This window comes from Calonectris borealis, chromosome 5 (assembly GCF_964195595.1).
Source record: "Calonectris borealis chromosome 5, bCalBor7.hap1.2, whole genome shotgun sequence".
In the NCBI taxonomy this organism is placed as follows: Eukaryota; Metazoa; Chordata; class Aves; order Procellariiformes; family Procellariidae; genus Calonectris; species Calonectris borealis.
The window spans coordinates 14,257,700-14,280,110 of NC_134316.1; the positions used below are offsets into that span (position 1 = coordinate 14,257,700).

A 22,411-nucleotide genomic window follows, 5' to 3' on the forward strand; every position below is an offset into this window, starting at 1 on the left:
CAGGTACGGCATGGCAGCGCCGGGCTCCACAGCAGCACCGCACCGAAAACAGAAAATAGAAGCAGAAAGTAGAGGTTCTAGAAAATAGAAGATAGAGTCTTCTTTGAACCTCTCACTCGGGTCGGATGTCCTCTGCAGCAACACTTACTTAGCTGGTGAGATGGGAAGGGCTTATTCACTCTTAACATATTTTAGCAAAGCAATTCTGAGGTCCAAGCGTGAAGATCTTTCTGAACAGCAGGCTGGGCTGCCGGTTTTCACTCCCTAGCAACTGACACCAGCTGGGGATGTATTTACTTTTTACCATTTAGGCCAAAGTAATAAAATGTTCACATCACAAATAGAGAGGAAATTGTAACATGTAGTATTAAACAATTTTAATAAAGCCCTTTTAACCCCAGGGACATCAGGGGCACCAAATATTCATGTCTTCTGTAGTAACAGGATCTATTTTTAAAACATATTATTAGAGAAAAGGAGTACTTTGTATTTAATAATTAGTTTGCAATTTTCACCATATTCCAATACATAAATACAAAGATATCTGCTGAACAGTTTTTGTCAAAACTTGTTTGCTTTTAAAGATCGTCCCCCAAAAGAAATTTTAAAAATAACTTATCTTTTGCAACCTTGGCATGAAAAATTCTGTAAAATCTTTTTTTTTATATAATTCCAGATACATGCTGTGCTGCGCTGGAAGAGAATAATTATAATGAGGTTTCTGCTCTGTATGTTTGGGCTTACCAGCTCAGCATTAATTTTCCTAATATTTGGTGAAGGCTCCTTGCTACACTCCTCTCACGAGCACTCGTGGCAGCAGCACGCCTCCTCCCAGGGTAATAGATGTATCAGGGAGAGGAGTCCAGGCAAGACCAATTCAGTAGAAGAACAGCGCCATGGGAAAGCTTAAAGGCAGTTGTTCTATTTTTAATCAATCATCTTAGCTGAGATGAAAAATTGCGAAAGCAGCCATGAATAACACCTTGAGGAAGTTTTGGAGAACAGACTCGCAATATTATGAAAAAGTGATACACTGACACTTTAAATCTGGATTCTGGATCTTGCGAAGTAGCGGAGTCACAACAATCCCTTACTATCATCCGTCAGAACCAAGGAAGCCCTGACCATGTTTATAAACCCTACAGTCACTCACATTTGGCGATGCAAATGCATTTTATTTCCTTTTCTAACTAGTACATTATACTGGTGAGAGCTAACCTCTCACTGAAATACCATGAAGCCTATCTCATACCATCAGCACACCCCATTACCCTCCGGCTGAACATTATTTTTGCATTTTAATCATTCTTCTTGATGTGAAGTCCAATAGCTGAAAATCCACTTCCTTCACAGAAATTTTCTTTCCTTACCAAAGTATTGCACAAGACAGCGGTTTCCTCAGAACACTTTCTCAGGAAACCCTCCTGCGGGAGACGGGCTGAACTGGGGCGGGGGGCACAGAGCAGGAGAGGGACCGGCACAGGCAGGTGTGGAAGAGCAGGGGGGCTCCCCCAATCCCTGCTGCAGGGACTGGGCACGGGATGGGGACAGAGGGTGGCTGGCAGCAAGAGCTGGGCCCTGGGACTGAGGATACGAGCCCATGGGCTCTGACTGATGAAGCAGGATGGGGGAGATGGCTCCATCCTATGCCTGGAGGAGAGGTCTGGTGCCTACAAAGCAGCACGTGCACCTGGCACTTTGCAGCTCAGTGCACTCAGTTAGTGCTGGAACAGGTTGCCCGGAGTAGTTGTGCATGCCCCATCATTGGAAGTGTTCAAGGTCAGGTTGGATGGGGTTTTGAGCAACCTGAGCTAGTGAAAGATCACAGAATAACAAAATCACTTAGGTTGGAAAAGACCCTTAAGATCGTCGAGTCCAACCATAAACCTAACACTGCCAAGTCCACCACTAAACCATGTCCCTAAGTGCCACGTCTACACGTCTTTTAAATACCTCCAGGGATGGCGACTCAACCACTTCCCTGGGCAGTCTGTTCCAGTGCTTGATGTCCCTGCCTCGGGAAGGGGGTTGGACTAGATGATCTTCAAAAGTCCCTTCCCACCCAAACCATTCTATGATTCTATGATTAAAATTGGTGTATGTTGGTATACTGCGTTGGTTTACCACAGATTTTCAGGAACAAATTCACCAACATTTTGCATACTCCTGGCGCGGGTGATCACACCTTGCAGAGGGGCTGGGCAGGCCGTTGGGGGCAAGAACTTGCTCCAAACGTCCAGGTCCACCTTGCTGCTGCAGACCTGCGAGGTGCCGGGGGGACAGCCCCGCGGGCTCACACCACCCCAGACCTGCTCTGCTCAGAGTTGGGATGACGGCTCTGGTGGCTCATTATTTGCATATACAATGTGTTATCTGTTTTTAGATCCGTTCCAAATATAAAAGGATATTAATGTATGGGAGTGGGCACTTTCACCTGACAATATAAGATTCCACTGCAATTCAACATCGAAATCCATGAGAAAAGCTCGTAACTCTCATAACTGCTATCTGTGCTTAATTCACACAGGGAATGGCATAGGACCTTAATCTGACATGCAAATGAATAGAAATCCTTAAATAATACTCTCTCTACATAGTCATCATTGTAAACGTGCCCTCATCTTTACTAGCCCAAAATAAAGATCTATTCTGACAAGACAAAGCCCTGCCAATAACTTCTGAAAGTCAGTTAATGAAAGAGAGTCTCATGACAAAGGGCTTCTTTCCTTAATCTCTGCAAGGCGTTCCAAGCCCACAAGGTGCAGCTGTTAGCCCTCTTTTAGAGACAGTTTCATGCCGAGGACTCCTGGCTATCAGATTGTTTGGCCATATGACTATGATTTTGGGGGGATTTCATTCTTTTCCCATGTACTACGAGCCGTGTACACCGAGCCCTAGAAAAATGTACCACCCGATTCCTGGTGGTTCCCAAAGCATCGCCTTTTAGGGGAACTGTATATGCTGTGAAAAAATACCACCTCAAAACACCAGAGTTTCATTTTTTTTCCGCTGTGCAGAAAGAAGCTGGCTTAGGCACAATGCTTCACCCTATCAACAGGTCGAATTTTGGGTTTGCTCTTTTTTTTTAAAAAGTAATTGATAACATGAACAGAACACTTAAGTAAAAGCACCAGAAGACCATTCTACCACTGACAGGCAGAAAAAAGATTGATTTAAATTTGCTCAGGTCGACCACCTCTGTTGACAAACCCATCGGAGAGGGCAAACCCCAAACAACTTGGGTCATGATGGCAGAAGCCCCAGAAACTACAGTTCATCCTTAAGCACTCTCGTATTAATAGGAACTTGCATGAGGGGAAAAACACACCCCAGCTTAAAAAAAGAAAGAAACTAAGATTTAACTGTAACTTCTGTATGCACTGAGCTCAGTGAGAAGACTGAAACGTCGTGAGAAAAGCCCAGGAAAAAACATTTCAAAATCTCTAACCAAGGTTAAACGGGAAAAAACAAAACCAGCTAATTTTAAAGCACGTATGAACAGAAAACAGAGACGTCGTCATTCCTTTCCAGTGCTGCAGAACAAGGAAAATGAAACCCATAAATCAGCTGATTAGCACAACCGCTTATAAGGAACACACGGGAAAACAACGCAAGCAGCCCCAGAAGTAGCGCCCAAAAATGATGTGTTTGCCTCCATGCTGCACCCAGAAACAGGGAGGCCAGAAGCAGGGACAGCCCTGGGCAGTCACATGTGGGCATGGCTGGGAGGCTGGCTTGCACAGCTTTCTGGTCCTTACATCCACATTCCTCCTTGTTTTACATATTTCCTCAATTTTATATTAGCAAATATTGCAAGTTTCTCCTCAAAACTACCACTGAAAAAAGACACTTTCAGAACCATTTTATATGATAAAAAACCCCAAACACCCTACTATATCTGTTTCTCATGTAATATGAGAAAATATTTGTTTAATTTATGTAGTGTGAAAGCTGACAATATGTTATGCAGTTTTGTTTAAATAGCTACTGTTCTCATGTTAGCCATAAACGAATCTTAACGCTAAAAATAACCCATAATAAAAATAATGTGAAATCCAGTAATTCAAGATACTGCTGACCAGAAATCATTACTGCATTACTGTTTCTAGTGCAGCAGTGCAAAAAGAATTTGAAGGTAAAATTTAAAAATTTAATTTAAAAACAGTTTGTGAATTTGCACAGAAATTTATGGGGGTTTTTATTCTGAATAAAAGATATTCCTTTTCTTTTAAAAAATCACAATGTTTCATTTCAGCTTTTCAAACAAAATGGTTCTTTTTAGTTTTTTTTTTTTTAATTTACCTTGAATTTGAGCTTTAAAATGGAAACAGAAAAGAATGTTTAGTTTGAATTTCTCTTTATTTTGAATCGGAAAGCTGGGATTTTGTTATTGCCTTCAAGATAACCAAATATGGTATTTTACATTATTATATGTGCTTTTGAAAAGAAAAGTGAAACAAAAGATAATTTCAAATTAAAAATACATACTTTATCTTCTCAGGAAGGTCAAAAGTTCCATTTGGATTTTAGTAAAATAAAAAGTACAATCAGATGTAATGCATTTCTGGGGAAAAGTTTTGGTTTCTGTTAAAAGAACCTTGAAAACCCTTGAAAACATTTTTCCCAGCCTTGATGAAATGGTGACTTAAGCACCTCATGCCTGGTGCAGACCTCTCAGTGAGCTCCTGAGCTCCCCAGGCTTGATGCGCCTCAAGACTGCTCCAGAAGAAACACACAGTTTGTTTGTTGCTGTATCTGTAATTTAACTTCAGAAGTTGGAAGAGAAACTAGAACAAATATAAGCCGTGCCAGTGAAATGCGTGAGAAAACCTGCCCATAAAACAGACTTTGGAGCAGTGCTTGCACACTCAGCCCCCACTGATGCACCCAGCAAGCCGACGCTGACCTTTACAGCATGACCAAGGACACATCTCTGCACTGTTGAGGTTTTTGCAATCGTTTCTCAATGTAGCACCGTAAAAATAGTTTCCTTGTGTATTAAGGCTTGCTGACCCAGCCCCCTGCCCCCAACTCTAACAGTTCAATTCAGCGGCCATCTGCCTGCAACTTTCTGCACCATTTGCAGCGTCAGGGAAAACGTTATTTAAAAATATGCCGGTGTTGAAAGATCTAACTGCAAAATAATGTGATCTAAGACAAGAAATATATAGACCACGACCCTAGTTGGGCAATTTCTGGACATGCCAGTAAATTCTGACAAGCAGTAAGAATGCAGTTGGGGGGTGCGCTCTCGGGCTGATGAGATAATGAAAAGCTGCCCAGGGGCAATCTCATCTGTAAGAAAATCATTGCAATAACAGTCAAAAAAATGCAGTTACTCTGGGCTTACAGGAATGTTACAGCAGATAGCAAAAAAAAGGAATCAAATGCCAGCTCGCCTGAAGAGAGAAGTATCTATGTTTATTGTTCAAGCTTTAGCCCTGAAGTCTAAATATTAAATTTAGAGTGATCAGAAAGGTCAGAGAGATGAGGAATGAAATAATCAACAGAAAACATGAGGCATGCTTCTCTTTGGATCTTCACCTTTGTCACGCTTTTCAAACCCTTCTTCCTTTCACAAACTAGGGGTAAATTCCTCATTTATCTCAAAGAGTCAGGAGTTTTGCTGCTGACTCTACGGGGACCAAGCTTTCTCCCAGTGCTTCCTGCCTCCACCGCAGATCCAGAAACCTATCCACACGCTTCAGCCACGCGTCTCCAGAGCGCTGCAGGGAGCAGCTCGCATGTTGCCGCTGCCCTATGGCTCCCTTCATCTATCCAGCCCTCCATCCCCGCTCAAGGGTGCCCCTCCTGCGGCGTTCTGCATGCTAACTCTTGCCAGCCTTTGCATTAGATGTGCCACCCTAATGGTGTGTCATTAGTCATCAGCAGCACTTAGTGATTTGGCAGGCTCCGGAGGACACCGAAAGGCTCATTTCTTTTCATCTGAGTTCAGTTAGCCTTGCTGTTTTGCTGATTCAAAGTGTTCTCTTTTGCATTTAGCAAGGATCCCGTAAGATTTGCTGGCAAAGCATCTTGAGAAGTGAAATTGAAATGTATGTATTTGTAAATGATGCAGGGGAACCTAAGCACCCAGATCCAAACGTGCAGAGTCATTTCTATTGTGGATGCCAATACCGGTTGCCTATGGTATGCCGAAAAAAGGAAAACCAAATATCCCATAAACTAAAATGCTTTAGAACTGAACATCCATTGAATTTCAGGACAATCCATATTCAAACAGATTACTGACAATATCCAACCTTCTGAACGTCCTCCTACTCCTGTCCACAAAGCACCAGCCTGGCACGCGGGTACCTGCAGTCCTGCTCCTCGCTCTGCCTCGCTGCAGGAAACGCACCATTTCTTCACAAGAACCAGCAATTCACATTTAGCAAGGTCAAGCAGTCAAAAGAGGTGATAATCTCAATGACTTGTGACCACGTGTTTATTTTTAAAGGTGTGAAAAAAGCCAAGATACTCCTCAGTCAATGCTGAATAATGTTCTTCCTCCTAGCAAGCAGCCAAGTAGCATCATTAGCAATAGGTACGAACAACACCAACATCACCTGCTGCAAAGACACTGTCACACCGTATGTTGACTTTTGTGTTGCAACAGCTACACCGACAGCAGCGAGAGAAGCCACACAGCCAGCTACGTCTGTGTTTAAGGCTGCTCCTTCCCAGAATGATAGCTCTGGGCATTGCACCCTGGGAATTTTACTACCAGATCCCACCTCTTGTTAAGTTTTATCTCGGTACTGAGAATCTGAACTTACCATCTGAAGTCTATGACCACAGAAGACAAAAGTTTGAGCAAACCTGCAGCAAGATTTTTGCCTGTGTTGGCCAGGAACAAGGGATTTGGGAACATTAGCTTACCATAGCTAGCTGTGGGGATCCAGACACTTCTGAAAATAGCAACAATACTCTCTAATGTCTATATGGCTGGCTCCCTCCCACCTCACCATTCCTATTCTTCACACTCTTTCAAGAGAAACAAGATTTGAATGTCAGATCAAGAGGTCCTACTCTTTTCCCAGTTCTCCCAGTGTATGTCTCCAGCTGTCAAACCTTTAAATGGCAAGTTTCTCAGCACAGTCAATGTACATATTGTCAGTTCAAATACTAATACAACAACAGATTTATCCCTAACAGCATTTTTATTCACAATAATACATTGCATTCCTTGCAGAAAGCCATTTACAATATTTACACTAATTTGCTTAGACAACGTTATACAAGAGAAGACTTGCAGATGACAAATCATAGCTCATTGTCACCTACTACAAATAACTGATTCTAAAATTTCTGCTTTACACATTGGGATCGTCTCTCTTGCATTGTCTCCTGGGCAGTACTTTAGAAGCCCGCAGCCTCCATGTGCGACGCAGTTTTACAACTGCGCCTTCTGTTTAACTCTTGCAGTGGGGGCATATTTTTGGAAAGCACCTCTAAGCCAGCTGCCTCTCAGCTTCCCCACAGCAGCATTCTGCCAATCTGCAGAACACCGCTAGAAACTGAGAAGAATAAAATTTGTAATTCCCTTGGCTCCTTCTCATGTCCTCCAAGTCTTGCATAAGATCAGAATAAAAAGGACTTCCATACATTGAATTATGCATGGTCTTAGAGTAAAATAAAGTCATGTCCCCATTGTAAAAGAGTGATAGCTCCACTGATTATGTATTAAAATATAATCCTCTATGTAGCTGTTGCCTGGATGGCTGTGGTACATCAGGCCTCTGTAATCATTGGCCTCAAATTCACAATCTTCCTACACAAAGTTGAAACAGAACTCACTTTTCCCATAATCTGGGTACCTGTTTTTGCAAAGTACAAAATTTGGTTAATTATATTGCTGGGATAGGATGCCATTAGTACAGAAATTATTCCTTCATGGATGTCTCTGTCAGTGCATATTCCCCTCTCTTACTGGACCTTCAGATTAGGAGCAGTGGTGGATCAGGGCGCTCAGCGCTCACCTGCAGACCAGGGGAAATTGCCTTTGGAGCTTGTCATTGCTTAAGCTAAGAGAAGATATTAGGACATATTCCTGTCTATGGAAATGCTGATGTTCTTCTGCTGTCTCCATAAAGGAGGAAGTGCGACAGACATAAGAAAGGAAGACTCGGGAGGAACGCCCTGGAGATGGGAGAGAAAAGCACTGAGTAGCACGGCCAGAGGCTGAGCCTGCAGCTGCAGTAAAGTGAGCACACTGAGCTGAGGTCTCCCTCGGAGGGTGTCAGTCCTACTGGCTACGGAGCATCAGCTCTCTGGCCCATGTATAAGGACTGGTGTCTAGGCAACATCTTCTAGTCTGGCAGTCACAGGTGCTTTCTCAGAGGATTCAGAAGCGTTTGGTTAAGCCACATAGATACCTGCAGCAGATACACTTAGGGTGTTCACTGCTTGAGAGGTGAGTGAAGAAATGAAGCACTGTTTTGCAGACAACAGAGGAGGACGCTTCTTCACACGTCTAAGCCAGGGTAAAACTGCAGGCGTTGAGCATGTACTTGTGCCAGCAAAGGCAATGCTGCTGGAATGCCATCATCCACCGCACAACCCTCGGATCCCACCTACCAGAACTGAGAGCTAAGGGACCGGTCCTGAAACTGTCATCTCAGTGAGATTCTGGGGAGATTAGGAAGAGCACAAGATGGGCCTCTGATGTAAGATTTGGTCAATATTGGAAACCTGGGCTCATTTAAGCACTTGATTCTCTCCCTTGGCATAGAGGATAGGCTTGCATCAAAATAGAGCAAAACCAGTACAGTAAGGAACTACTGTTACTTTCCTTCTGTTTAGGGAACAAAATAGGCTTACGTTTCTCCCTTACATTGCTGTGCCTGCAGTTTCCACTTCTAATACCATGCTGTATTGCACAGGCGAAGATGCACAGAGTTTTCCAGACACTGCACTGAGCACCAGAGGGAGGCCCTGGATACCAGCAGTGGAGGAAATGGAATGAAAATTGATGTTTTCTGTAGAGCACTCCGGAATACTAATCAAGACCAACAGATAAAGCAATCCATGCAAATCAGATTGACGGTGATTGCTTTGCAGGGTTTGGCTTTTTTATCAGTAGAATTGGAGCAGATCTTTAAGTGCACCTTCAAGACCTGAATCACGCTCCCTTCTCCTCAGCTGTGCAGCTGAGCACGTACAAGTGCAAAGGCTAAGCGCTTCGTGAACTAAAACCACCTATTAGCAGATTACTTCCTTCCTGAACTGCAGGACGACCCGAGATAGTTCCATTTTATCGCAGTTGTGGTTCGCTCCCTGCTGTGTCGCAGGGACTGTGCAGTTTGTTGAGCCACCAGCCAGCAGCACAGGACTACATCCACGCTCATCAACTCTAGGCGAGCCACCCTCGCTCCCTGGAGTGGAAAGGAAACTATACAATTATTGTAGACTAGATGTCTAGCATTTACGTGGCTGAAGTTCAGTTAAATGAATCCCATTTTCAGCTGTATTGCTTCATTGGGATTAACTGGAGAAATTACAACAGTCACTTCCATAAGGGTCTGACATTCTGCTTCCAGAACGCCACAAAACCTACAGCTTTTGGGTCTCTGACTTGGTGAAAAATAAGATGCTGGATGACAGCACGGAGTCATCTAAGAAGGCAATTAATAGACTTTGTGTGAGCTCCCCGGGGATTACCAGCCAGCAGCAGAAGCTGCTCTACATGCTTTGCTGGCGGCAGCGTATGGCGATTCACGCGGTGGTTGGCATTAAGCAGTAGACTTTCCCCTCAGCTGCGCCTGCCGTCGGAGAGGGCTGCAGAGCTGTGCCCTACCGCCTCAGCTGCACCACTGACTGTCCCCGCTCAGTCCCCCGGTCCTAAACGCTCTGTGTTTTGCCCAGGAACATGTTTCACTGAATGTGAACTATGGCACATGGTGAAAGCAGAGTTTAAAAACAAAATTCAAACCACTATTAATTTTATTTTGATTACACATGAAAAATCCTCTCAGCCCAGCAACTTATTCCTGACTTCCATCTATATACCTGTGAATTTCTTCCCGAGTTCACTTCCGGTATAAAATCAAAAATTTTGCATGTACAAAGACCATCTGTTTGCAAAGCCCAGGCAGTCAGAGAAGTGATAATCCGATGTGCATTGCTCATATGAACACACACAGATGGACGCACACAACACACACGTATTCTTGCGAGTTCTCACTAACTGTCCCAGGGAAATCCATGGAGCATCACTAAAAACACGGCTTACGCGCATTAGTTTCCGGATCCCTAATTTATTATTATTAAACTAGAGGTTTAATTATTATTGTAGTTACTAATTAATTATAGCGTAATTAGAAATAATCTATTAATTAGAAAGTTCGGGAGAGGATCATAGCAAAATTGTCATAAACCACAGAAGGGTTCTTAGCAGCAATCCTTTACAGTCAGTGAAGAAAAAGAGAGGAAAAATAGGCTGAATTTTGCCTAGGGGTGCCCGATAGAGACACCTAAAATATGCAACCGCATGTCCCAGGAGCATCTGTTACTGTTCCTTGCCCACAAAGACAGCCCCGCGCAGATACAAAACCTGTACTACAGATGCCTACGTTTCTACGCCAGTTAACAGCAGGATCATGGTCACGCAATTGTTACTTGTTTGGAGTGGGATCACAGCTAGGGGAGTGTAAGAATTATATGTAGAGACAAACTATTGTAAGATCTGGCTCTTAGCTGGGAACCCAGAAAGTCTACTAAATAAAAAAAGGACCAAGTTTTTTGACAGCTCAGCAACTAATAAGCCCAAACATATCTTAATCCCTACACATTTGTGTATCTCATCTCAAGTTAATCGCTGATATAAATTAGCAGTACCCAACAATTAGCATAGGGTACCCACGAATAGTATAAAATACGTACTTGGAGGGGAATAACACTAGAATTAGACAACATCATCATTATCAGAAGGCACCATTTCTGCAAGATGATTCAAAATTAATACAATACGTATTCCTGTGTTAAGCATAGTCGGATACTTATTAATGCTGCAGAAAGCTGGAGATGTCACTTTCCGTACAATCTCTTGGAAGTTTCTATAGTTTACCTTTCCAAAAATAGACAGTATTTGAAGGAGCACAGCATTGTCTTAAAAATCAGTCTGGGTTTGGTGATTCAGGTTAGGAATGCCTACTGGTAGTTATCAGTCTTTGCAGATCTGGATCAGTGTAACTACCATCACAGCATACTGCCTGGTCATTTTTTTCTTTTAAGAATGAGGGCATCCCTTACAGTATTTAAAATTATTTATTTGCAGTATTCTTTCTCCTCTTTTCCTCTAGTGAGAAAAAAATCACAGAATGTTCTTTTCAGCCTACACTATGACATTATATATATGAACTATACCAATATTCCACTTTAAAAATAGTGTGAATCAGTCTGAAGAGTGGAGTGGGATGTCAGTGTACATACAGAGGTAAACAGAGCGTTGTTCTGTGTGGAATTACAGCACCTCTGACTCATGCAGGGTCTGAAAAAGAAGACAAACTGCCTTAAAAAAGCAATTCTTGTTCTGACATAACTGAAGTCGTGTTATTTTACAGACCCCAGGACACCAAATATCGAAGCACTTTAAGAATGACAGAAAATGAGCACAAAACTGAAAGAAGTTTTCTAAAAAAAAATCAAATCTCTTCCAAGGAGCAATTTCTCTTTCACTGAAAAAAATCAGATGCTCAATCAATAAATAAATGTCCCATAGTCTATTACTGTTGAGCAAAGCAAAATGCACTGAGACCTGACACGCCGAAGTATGGCATTGGAAAAGCTAAAGAGAAAAATACTGTTCTCATCACAAAAAGCCATTTGCTCCTCATATGCTTCAGATTTTTGAAGAGCTGTGGACTCCAAGCACAGACGAGGTGCTTACGCAGCAGGTAAGAAGCCAGACTGGGGTGTAAAACCACCCCTTTGCTCACTGCCTGCGCAGAGCAGAGGGGCAGAGTCAGGGCAGAGCCCACCGCCCACCCCAGGAGCTGCACCCGGAGGGTGCTAGCAAGGCGCTGCTGGTGTAGGCTGGCGGCAGGTACTCCTTCTCCTGGCACATCCCCCGGGGGAGAGGAGAGGAAGCAGAGGAGGGAGGGTGACACGGAGCTGCTTCTGAGTCACGGCATCTCCTGGGGCAAGGCAGCTTTCGCACTTCTGTGGCTCGAGGCTGAGCTCCAGTCAGAGCCGTGGCTTGACACACGGCATGGTGTATGTATTGTCCAGACTGAACTCCCCAAAAAGGAGCCCTTGCCAGATGAAGAGCTATATTCACCAAGGAAACACCCTACAAATGGTCTCCAAATGAATAATGGCCAAAATCTGGCCTACACTGCTTGCACATAAACTATTGGACTTCTTAAATTCTGAGAATTACTGTTTTTCTAAGCTAATATAGTCTTCTGCCACTTCTTGTAGTCTAGTGAAAAAGCCGCATTGCATCTCCTACCACTGAGCTCCGGGAACTTTGCCAGTTTGTACCAGTTTCAGAAAAAAAAGGGTTTGAGGGCAATGGTGCTAGGGAATATCGCTAGCAGAAGTCTTCGCTCTCAACGTGCGCAAGTGTCTCTTAACTCTCTCAACAGTTTTCTCCCCACACAGTTTCCTTCCTGAAGTGTTTTTCATTTAGTGCAGAAGAATTTAGCACAGCAAAAAACATCAGCGAGAGATTCAAGAGCCGTTAGATTTGTTATGCTCTTCAAAGAACAGAGGCACCTTTTGTTGTTCTAGACGTGCGACAGCGGCTCCGGCGCTGCCGCTGCTCTAAGCAGGGATATAATAGAGTCCTGCAGAAAATGGCTAAGACGCGTACAAGCAACATGCCATGGGTTTTTATTAGCATAACACTGGGAGAGCACTTCACTGCCCTGGAAAACTTTCTGCCATGGATCCCTACCATCTGCGGGACTGAAAAACTGAATCGAAAAAAATGATGCCTACTTCTATAGAGCAGAATAATTAAATAACAGTTTGATACTTCCTGACAGATGAATAATAGCAATGATATTTACAGTTCTAACACTGAAAGGAGTCTGTAATCCCAGTTTATCTATTCATGAGTGAAGCAATTCACCTCCTGTGCTCCACTCAGCTGGAGCCAAGCTAACACGGAAGATCAACCAGTTTTACTCACTGCTTCTTCTGGCTGGGCCAACTTCTTCCAGTTCTAGTTTTAAACATGTTTCTCTTAACGTGAACTCAACTTATGAAGTGTACCCAAGTTCTTAGAAATGTCATATATCCATCCCAGGAAATCCAGGTAAATCTGAGAAGAGGGCACTTGAGCAGTTTTGCAGGCAGGGGAAGCTTGCAAGGAAAGTGCCCATAATTCCAGGAGGAGAAGTGTTGGTTATTTTGGAAACGTGGACATTGGGCTTGTATAAGGACTGTTATCTCCATCAGCACAGTAAGGAAGCGCTTTGGGAGCAAGACAAAACAAGTGCTACTATGGCCTGAGCTGGTGTTTTTCAGCTGTGGTAGCAAGGGACTTCTGCCCTCAAAGGGTCGGCCCGAGATGGGAACCACCGAACATGTGGTGGGGCACTGGTTGCTCAAGAAAATTCACACCTTGTTTGGTGCGTAACAGCTCATCTCTGTCCAGTTCGCGAAGGAAGGAATTTATTCCTATAGTAAGCAATATACTAAAAGATTATTTATAAGTCAGGTGGATTTTTCTGGAACAGTTCCAGTGATAAAGCAATGCAGCAGACAAAAGGAAAAAGCTCATCATCTTACTTGAATTTTCCCTCCCTCTTCACTGACTTAGAAAGCACAGCAAGTTAGATCAGAAACTGCCCTATCTGCAGAGCATTTCTGAGCGACTAAAGATTATATTGAAACTGGAGTAGGCACGAGGCGGGAAAAATTGTGAAATTTATTTCTCTAAACCTTTCTCTGGTGCTTTTGGAAGATGTCACTCAGGAAAGATTTATTCCCTTGGGAAAGCTTTGTTTTTTAAAGAAGCAAAGGCTTTTTGTATTTTTAACATGCACCCAATTAACCATTGCCTGTGGCTTGCTATTTTGGCTAGCACTAGGTGTCTGACCACATAGATCATACTTACACTAGTAAGTATAGAAGTTTGTTATTTACAAGATCTCTATGCCTACATTATAAATAGGCACAACTTCTGGTATGATTTAGTTAAAAGACCTGCAGCAGAATGCTTACGGCCCTGCAATGCCTACACAGTACGAGGTTACACGGGTCTTTAAATGTTATTAGCACGCTTAAAAGTACAAGGTGCACAGAATATACCATCTTAGTGGTTTATAATCTGCACCAACACACCTGATGATAGCGTGGGAAAGGAGTCCACAGCACAGTACGCGAGGCGCCTCGATTGGGGCACGGATCTCTTTACACCAGCACGGTTTTGGAACCAGCTGGCTGCAAGTGGGCATTGTGTTCTGTGGTGGGTCCCCTCCATTATTGATGAGTTATTTTATGTATTATGCAGTACTGTAATGAAGATGCAGTCTTTTGTCTTCCCACACTGTGTCCTCTGTGGTGCTGGGAAGTCTTGGGGCAATATTATCAAATAAAACAGTCACTGCATTGTAGAAGATGAATGCAGCGGACTGACTTTCCCAGCAGTTACACTTCAGTGCCACTGAAATATCGAGAGACGTGGGACTAGTTGGAAAAATTCTAATGAAAAAACGAACTGAATATAACATTACAAAATTCTATTTAAAAAAATTATGTAGATTTTAATCTGAAATCCAGTGCACCATAATCTTCACACACATCCTGCACTGACAGAAACCTTGCAAATACTTAGGGCATCTAACTAGAAGAGAGAATGTATGCTATATACTGCCAGTTTATCTGCTGTTTGATGAAGCAATGCTTTATTCTTCTATTTCTCCCCTTATTTTGGAGGGCTTAAAGTACTTTTCCAAGGAACTTCTTCCCAGCAATACGGAAACGCAGTCACTTCTGGATGAGAAGAGCAGAATGACTGCAGGAATGGAAGACAATCTCAAACTCCGAAGAACTTCATCAAATCCAACTTATGGGAAAGGGGGCTGGAGAAATACATGTCAAATAATCCACAACAGTGGAAAAGAAAAGCCAGGAGATCTGCTAATCAGAAGAAGAGGAGTGAGGAGCAATCTGTCTGACTGCCAAAACGTCCTCCTTGCAGAGTTAAAGCCGGGTCCGTGAAGCTCCGTGTCAGAAGGCATGGGGCTGAACTCTGCATCCTCTGTGACCCACACGTCTGGATCGTCTGGTCTGTAAGCCACTTACACTCAGAACAAGAAAAAGGCTTTCTTACAAGCAAAAAAGAAAAAAAAAATCACTGCTCATTTTCTTCAAACCTCTCCCCAACTATTTCATGCTTTCCTCCAACTGCTCCCTTCTTCGTCAGATAAGGCAGCTGACCTCTTCAACTATGACTAACCCTTCAACATAGCCCTCTGCATAAGGCTTGCCAGCTCATGGTGTTTACGTTTAGAAATACAAATTATTTTCTTGCATTGTAAGTCAACAATAACTATCGAAGTCCCCAGGGCAAAGACATCACAAGAAAAGCAAAAGTCCATAATATGTAATATTCACTATGTCATAGGCAGCATTCACCAGTAGGCTGCATGTATCAGACTCTCAATTCTTCTCCAAGAGGTACCAAGTCTTTAAACCATGGAAGCCCAAGATGCCCTCAGAGTTGGTCACACCAAGCCACAAAGCCAAGTGCCACAAAGCCACTGCCTCTTTCTGCAGAACGTTCTGATGGAAACATGCAGGTGCTGCCAGGGACCAGCAGGGAAGCAAGGACAGTATCTTAAGTGAGCAAATAAGGAGGGAAAGACATGAAGCCATTCCTTTGCCCGTCTCTAGCAATTTGGTGAGCAAGAAAGGAGAAAAAATATCCTCATTCCCTCTCTCAGGGAAGTGTAACCACTCACTGGGAGGAGTGCTGAGTGTGCAGGCTCCGATGAGCCCTGCAGAAAGAGTTACCTTCATCACGGGCACCACTGGCTTTCCTACAAAATTATGTCAGGGAAGAACTTGCCCATTTTAGCTTACTGATATCCTCACCTTATGTCCTGCTCCAATTACTGTGCTGTGCTGCCACCGGTCATTGCATTTGTTAAATCTAAGAGGATTTAAATCCAAGGAACATGAACCTTGTCTGCTTACCAGACATCAAGCAGCCTGAGGGCAGGATCTGTGCAAAATGCTTTTCCTGCGGTGTCCAGCCTGGGCAAGAAGGGGTGACGCTCTGTCCCCAGTGAAACCTGGCTGCAGGTGACAAGGTGACAAGGTAGGCCAGTGACACTCCTTGCATCAGGTAGCTCATGCCAGTTAAAGGCCTGGCTTCACAAAGTGGACTCCCATAAGAAAAAAAACCAATTTAATGGGAAGTCATTTGTCATACTAATGGTCTTACTAAATGACACCATTAAAGTACTGTAAGCAAGAGATTGGTAATGAGCAAGTCAATGTTATCATTTGCTCTCATCTTGCAGGCTGGCTCAGGACCAGCTCTTCATTTTTATTGTAAAGGAGAACAGATTAAAGAGACATATAAGGAAATCAAAGTAATTAGGCATATAAACAAGCTGGCAGGTAAACAATTGTGATTCAGTGAGAAAACTGTCAATCTCTAAAGGAAGGATGGTACACAATTTTTATATTATTTTCTTTTTAGTCTTATTTTATCTCATTTTAGATTACTCCCAACATGATCATTAGCATCGTTACAAAGCACAAGACTGAGTATGTGTTCAGCTCCTGCACTGCAAGGCTTGCTTCACCCCACCCTGAGGACGCACACTGGGAGAGGCTCCCATTGCAGCACTGAGATTTGGCCACGCAGAAGATGGCCACCCCTCCCCGTGGGTAAGAGTAGGAGTTCATCCACTGCAGAAATATGACTAGACAGCAAATTTAGACCATGGCTTTTCTCCCAACTTTCCCAAACTTTGGGATGTCAGACCCCTGGGAGGAATCCCTCCCCCGGGGATGATCTTGACAGGCAATCCAGGTTAACACAGGCTCGTGAGTCAGCAGCTGGATTTAGGATCTGATTCAGCCCATTTAACGAAGGGATTTAAAAAAGCACTCGGTTTAGTTTTCACTAGTGTCCCATGTAATCAGTGCAGAGCGATCAGCACCTCTGTGGTGAATCATCTCAGGTCTCGTAGTGTCTCGTGAAGAAGTGGGACAGTAAGGTAATTCTGAATACTAGTTCATAACTGTATATTCATTTGAAGTGACTAATTCATTTTAAAGTCAGCACTGCCTAAAAATTATTTCCAACTCCCCAAAACACAGACTGCTACCATTTTTTAAAACTAATTCAGCTTAATGCGCCATTCACAAACCCACACCATTGCTTTGTGACTAAGACTAGTTATTTTCCCAAAAGTTACAGTACCCTGACTCCACATCTGCTGAAGATATGATGCAGTCTCAGATTTTCTGCTGTAGTCTACCATGATTAATTTTAGTCTATGCAAGTGGGCAGTAGAACGAAGGGAGAAGCAGTCATGGAAGCCAGAATCTGTATCCAACTACGGGAGGATTAGCAGCACCTAAATATCATAATGTCTCAGCGGGGAATATACGAAACAAATAAATATTAGAAATAGCACATGCCAAATAGTGCATGTAGCATATCCCAAACTGTGGAGCTAGCAGATAGATAGGGTATTCTCTACTAAGGATGAATGTGCCAGAGGGAACCTCTGTTTAACTCTCTGGTTTTGGTTGAGGATTTTGTTAGTGTGTGAGCAGTTCTGTGCGTACAAATGCACTCCTTAAAGCTGTCATTCATCTGCATAAGCACGTGGGCAACTTTAATACATGGATGCGTAGATATAATAAATACATTTTTTTCCTAATGATTTTTCCATATGAAAAATCAAACCCTAATGCAGCACGCAGGCAGCAGAATGGATGGAGTGTGCAGACAGTGGCTGTTCCTGAAAAGATATATGGATATATGTGTTTGTGTGAATTCCCATCTTCATTAATTCATGCCCACAAAAGCTTATGCACTATATGAGCCTAGAAGAGCAGTTCTGAAAAAACATTTTGTACCTTATATCCATTATGTACTTTTGCTGTCAACTTGCATGCGGAGATCATTGCAATAACTGGGAAACCTAGATGATATAAAAGTCCTCAATATAATCTATTACCAATTTGTAGCTAATGTAATTTTAAAGATAAATATTTATGGAAATAGATTTTGTAGTTAAAAAAATTAATTTTGATAAAAATGAATATTTTGGGAATTTGTTTCACAGAATCAGAGTTTTTTTAAAAAACACAAATGGTGAAATTCCCTTTAAACCAGATTTCAGTTTTTGACAAGCTCAGATGTAAAGAATGGGACAACTGGCAATCTTTGAAACTTTTAACACTTTATGTATGAGAGAAAAGGGGTTGTTGAAGACTGAATGTTTACCAGATCATTTTTTTTTAGAAATGAAAGTAGGAAATTCTTTCGTCTGTGACCCAATTCATGTCTGTCTATGTGACAGCTACAAACTTTAAATGCAAGCTCTTCAGCATGGGCTGGATCTTATGTCTGTAAAGCATCTAACACACTTCAGTGTCCTAAGTAAATGAATAAGAGAATACCCCCCAAAATACAAATTATTATTTGCTGTATATTCATAAACTTCTCAGAAATCTAATAGGCTAATAATCTAATCAAGTACTCAAACATACTGTCTTAAAAATACCTGTTGTTCTTTGCTAGGAGTAGCTAACATAATTAAAGTATCCACTTTAAGATAATTTCTTTCATTTTCGTCTAAGAGCAATAAATTCTCATCTTGAGACTCATGATTCCACAAGGCACCTCCCTGAAACAGCCTAAAAATCCTGCAAAAACCCCACTCCCTTTGATGGGAAGAGACAGATGGAAAAGAAACCCCAAACATAAGGGCTTTCAGAAGAAAGGCAGACTCATCATAGACATTAAACCAATTACTACATCAAGACCATAGTCAAAGAATCCAAATTTTGGAGTCTCATCTGGTGGTCTAAAAGGGTTAAGCACATATGAGCAGCCAAAGAGCTCAGTACTCAAGGGGGAGTACTGAGGGGAGACCTCATCGCGCTCTACAACTACCTGAAAGGAGGTTGTAGCGAGGTGGGTGTTGGTCTCTTCTGCCAAGTAACTAGCGATAGGACAAGAGGAAATGGCCTCAAGTTGCACCAAGGGAGGTTTAGATTGGACATTAGGAGAAATTTCTTTACTGAAAGAGTGGTCAGGCCTTGGAACAGGCTGCCCAGGGAAGTGGTGGAGTCACCATCCCTGGAGGTATTTAAAAGACGTGTAGATGAGGCCCTTAGGGACATGGTGTAGTGGGCATGGTGTGTTGGGTTGACGGTTGGACACGATGATCTTAGAGGTCTTTTCCAACTTGTATGATTCTATGATTCTATGATTCTATGATTCTTCAGACTTCCATGAGTTTTGGACTGGTGAGTGTTGGCCGTATTTCCTCCTGAAGTCTCCTGCTGTGGCACAACTAGAGCTGAAAAAGTTCGAGCTGAAGAAGGCAGAATTCAGTCCTCAGTACTTCTAAATATAGCTCTGAATTTCAGACCTTTCTTGATTTTTATGACTTTTGCATTTGTCAGCTTAATAGGATGAATGGAAATAGCAAAAGAAAAAATATGAACTTTTATATTACAAATACACCTTTTAGTAAGACATATTTGTGTACTGAAGGTTGTCAGGAGAAAACCTCTCTCTAGCGAGCTGCTGTCCATCGCCAGTGAACACTGCAGTGAAACCTGGACGGCAGCAAGTGATGTAAACCTTGACTCACTGTTTTCAAAAGGAAGATAGGGCTGTGGTGTGTATTTTGTAAGAAAAAAGACACCACACAAGGATTGCATTCTGTTCCCAGCCCAGGAGCTGCAGAGAGGTCACAGGTGTGTTACTGAGGGCACCACTTCATCCAGATACCGCAGACCAGAAACTGGTTTCCATTGAGAAACCAGGACTTTATTTTGGGCCCTTGAAAAGCTAGTTCACAGAACAGTAAGCTTCACCACAAACTGCAACTGCAGTCAGTATAGTACTTAGGAACAACATCAGCCAACGTCCAGAGTACAAGCCTTTGCATCTTACCTTATGAAATAACCGAGACGCCACACAATCCTCTTTTTGAAAGCCGGCCCACAAGAGCCAACGGCTGTAGCTGACACCCAACACACTGGAAATACCAGCTCTGAGTTCTACCTTACAAAATGTTGCTAATTTTACTCTAGCTTCTGTTTATTTAAAGTTATATTCTGCATCTTACATGTAACACAACGCATACACAGATCCTTGTAAATCGGTGGGTCTACCTGCCTCCTGAGGCATTGCCAAATAACCACTGATTTCCTATCGTGAGTTAAGGCACCATGAAAAATTAGAAGGAAGGTGAATAAAACATGTACAATTCATTCCACAGCGAATGCTGATCTAAAGGCTGTCTACCAGAGACCACCTTTTTTTATTATAACGTGTTTTATAATGGCATACTATCCAATACAACTGCACTAGGTGATTGATAACAAGCATTGTAAAATGTCACAGATAATAAAGAGCGTAGTGGCTGGTAATTTACCTCCATCTTGTGAGTTCATGATATTCAGAGCAAACAGCATTGCATTGGAGAACGTGGTAGCCTCTTCTTTGCTTGCAAAATTCAAGCCATAGACCTGCCGTGCATCGCGCCATTGATGAAAGGTAGGTGTTGCTTGATTGTACTTCAGTCCTTTCACAATTGAGTAATTAATCACTACCTGTGTTTTGAAAGAGAGGGGTGAAGATTAAAAAATAGTTCCATTTTCAGTGGGGAAAAAAAATCCAACCCTTTGGTAAAGGTTAATTAAATTGGTAGAGGAAATTCATATAGCAGCTCCTACGTGGCCGTACGGTAAGGCAGTGTGCGTTTCGATGACAGAAGACCCGCATCTGGGAGTGAGATTTACAACAATTCAATTCAGCCTCGGGGACTTGCAAGCTAGTTTTGCAGAATCTATTACCTGCTCATGTTTTCTACAGCACCTCTGCAGGGTACAGCTGTGCAGATACTGCAGACAGATGTCAGGAGTCAGGGCCAGCAGCTGTTGCCATCTTTTGGGGGATGATCACGCACAATTGTCAGAAAAAGAGCCAGACAGAGCTCTTGGCACCAACCCTGCCCTACAGCAGATAAATGTTTGACTCATTGCACCGGCTCTGCTTTTCTCCTCCCATGCGCCTGATCACCACCAGCTTCTTATGTTGAGAGAGGTTTTTCTCTAGAATCAGATAGGCAATGACAAAACCAGACAACCAACTATTTCCTCTCCCACCTCCTCCCTTGCTGTACAGGCTATAATTTCCAGGTAAGGGGTGACTGCAGCAGAAGGGGGTTTCTGTATGTTTTGATTTAATCTGCTAAATACAATGCCCTGTTTATCCTTGGGCAGGGCACGTGGGACGCCCGGCTACACAGTACGCCTGGGGTCCAACCAGAAACCTCCAATGCTAAAAGCGTAAGCCGGTCTAGCTGCAGGTGGAGAGGCAGGAGTGTCCGCTGCACCATTAATAAGCCAGAAGGACCCACGGCAGAGACAGCACCCCTGAGATACCCATCTGTGGACTGACAATGGCACTCTGTTGTGATGCAAATTTAAGAAACAAAATGCCAACAGAAGGGATCATAATTGTTCTCATGAACAGGCACAGTGCAGTTGAGAACAGAGAAGGAGTAGGAAACGGAGGCTTCCTCTTCATCAGCCCACACAGGCTGGGGGCAGAAGGCAACCAGGGACAAAGAAACTTAAAATTATGAGCAGGGAAAGTCTGAAGTTCATTATTCAAATATAGCAAATCTGGTTTAGAATATTTGAGATTGTCTCTACAAACGGAGTTATTTTGGATGGAGTTTTATCAAGAGCCAGAACAATCCCTGGTCCCCGTTGAAAGCCAATCGATGGAAATCCTCCATCAAACTAGTTTGTATGGCTCATCTGTAAATTAGGTGGGCTGGACCTGGTTTACAGGAGTAGGAGGAGGGACCTTGGTGCACACTGTCTGGGAGCTCACTCTTAGCGTAAGTCTTACCATCCTGGACTTGGTAAGATGGGAGCAACAACTGAAGACAAGGGAACAGAGAGCCAGTAACAAATAAATGCTGTATACACAGTATTTATTGTTACAGGTGGATCCCTCACACCAGAAAACCTACCAATACATCTTTTTCGCAGTGACTGACCAGTACTTTGGAAAGTTTTCTGTTAGTACTATTATTGCATCTAAAAAACTCCAACGTATTTAATTAGATTAACAATATTTTTGCTAGATGACTGAAAATTCTTCTCAATTATAAAAGCAGAGTTTTAAAACTAATTTCAAAGATGAATGACTCCTAGCTCTGAGTTTTGACTTTTCAGT

At 42.8% G+C, this 22,411-nt stretch overlaps 1 protein-coding gene across 3 annotated transcripts in view; it reads right to left on the reverse strand.

The window, feature by feature from the left end:
* EVL (Enah/Vasp-like) overlaps positions 1-22,411 on the reverse strand; it is a 161,220-nt gene that overhangs the window by 49,476 nt on the left and 89,333 nt on the right. For all 3 annotated transcript variants that reach the window (XM_075151096.1, XM_075151099.1, XM_075151097.1), the window contains exon 3: positions 20,595-20,772. In XM_075151096.1, coding sequence (XP_075007197.1) covers positions 20,595-20,772 — 178 coding nt within the window. The remainder of the gene's footprint in view (positions 1-20,594; positions 20,773-22,411) is intronic.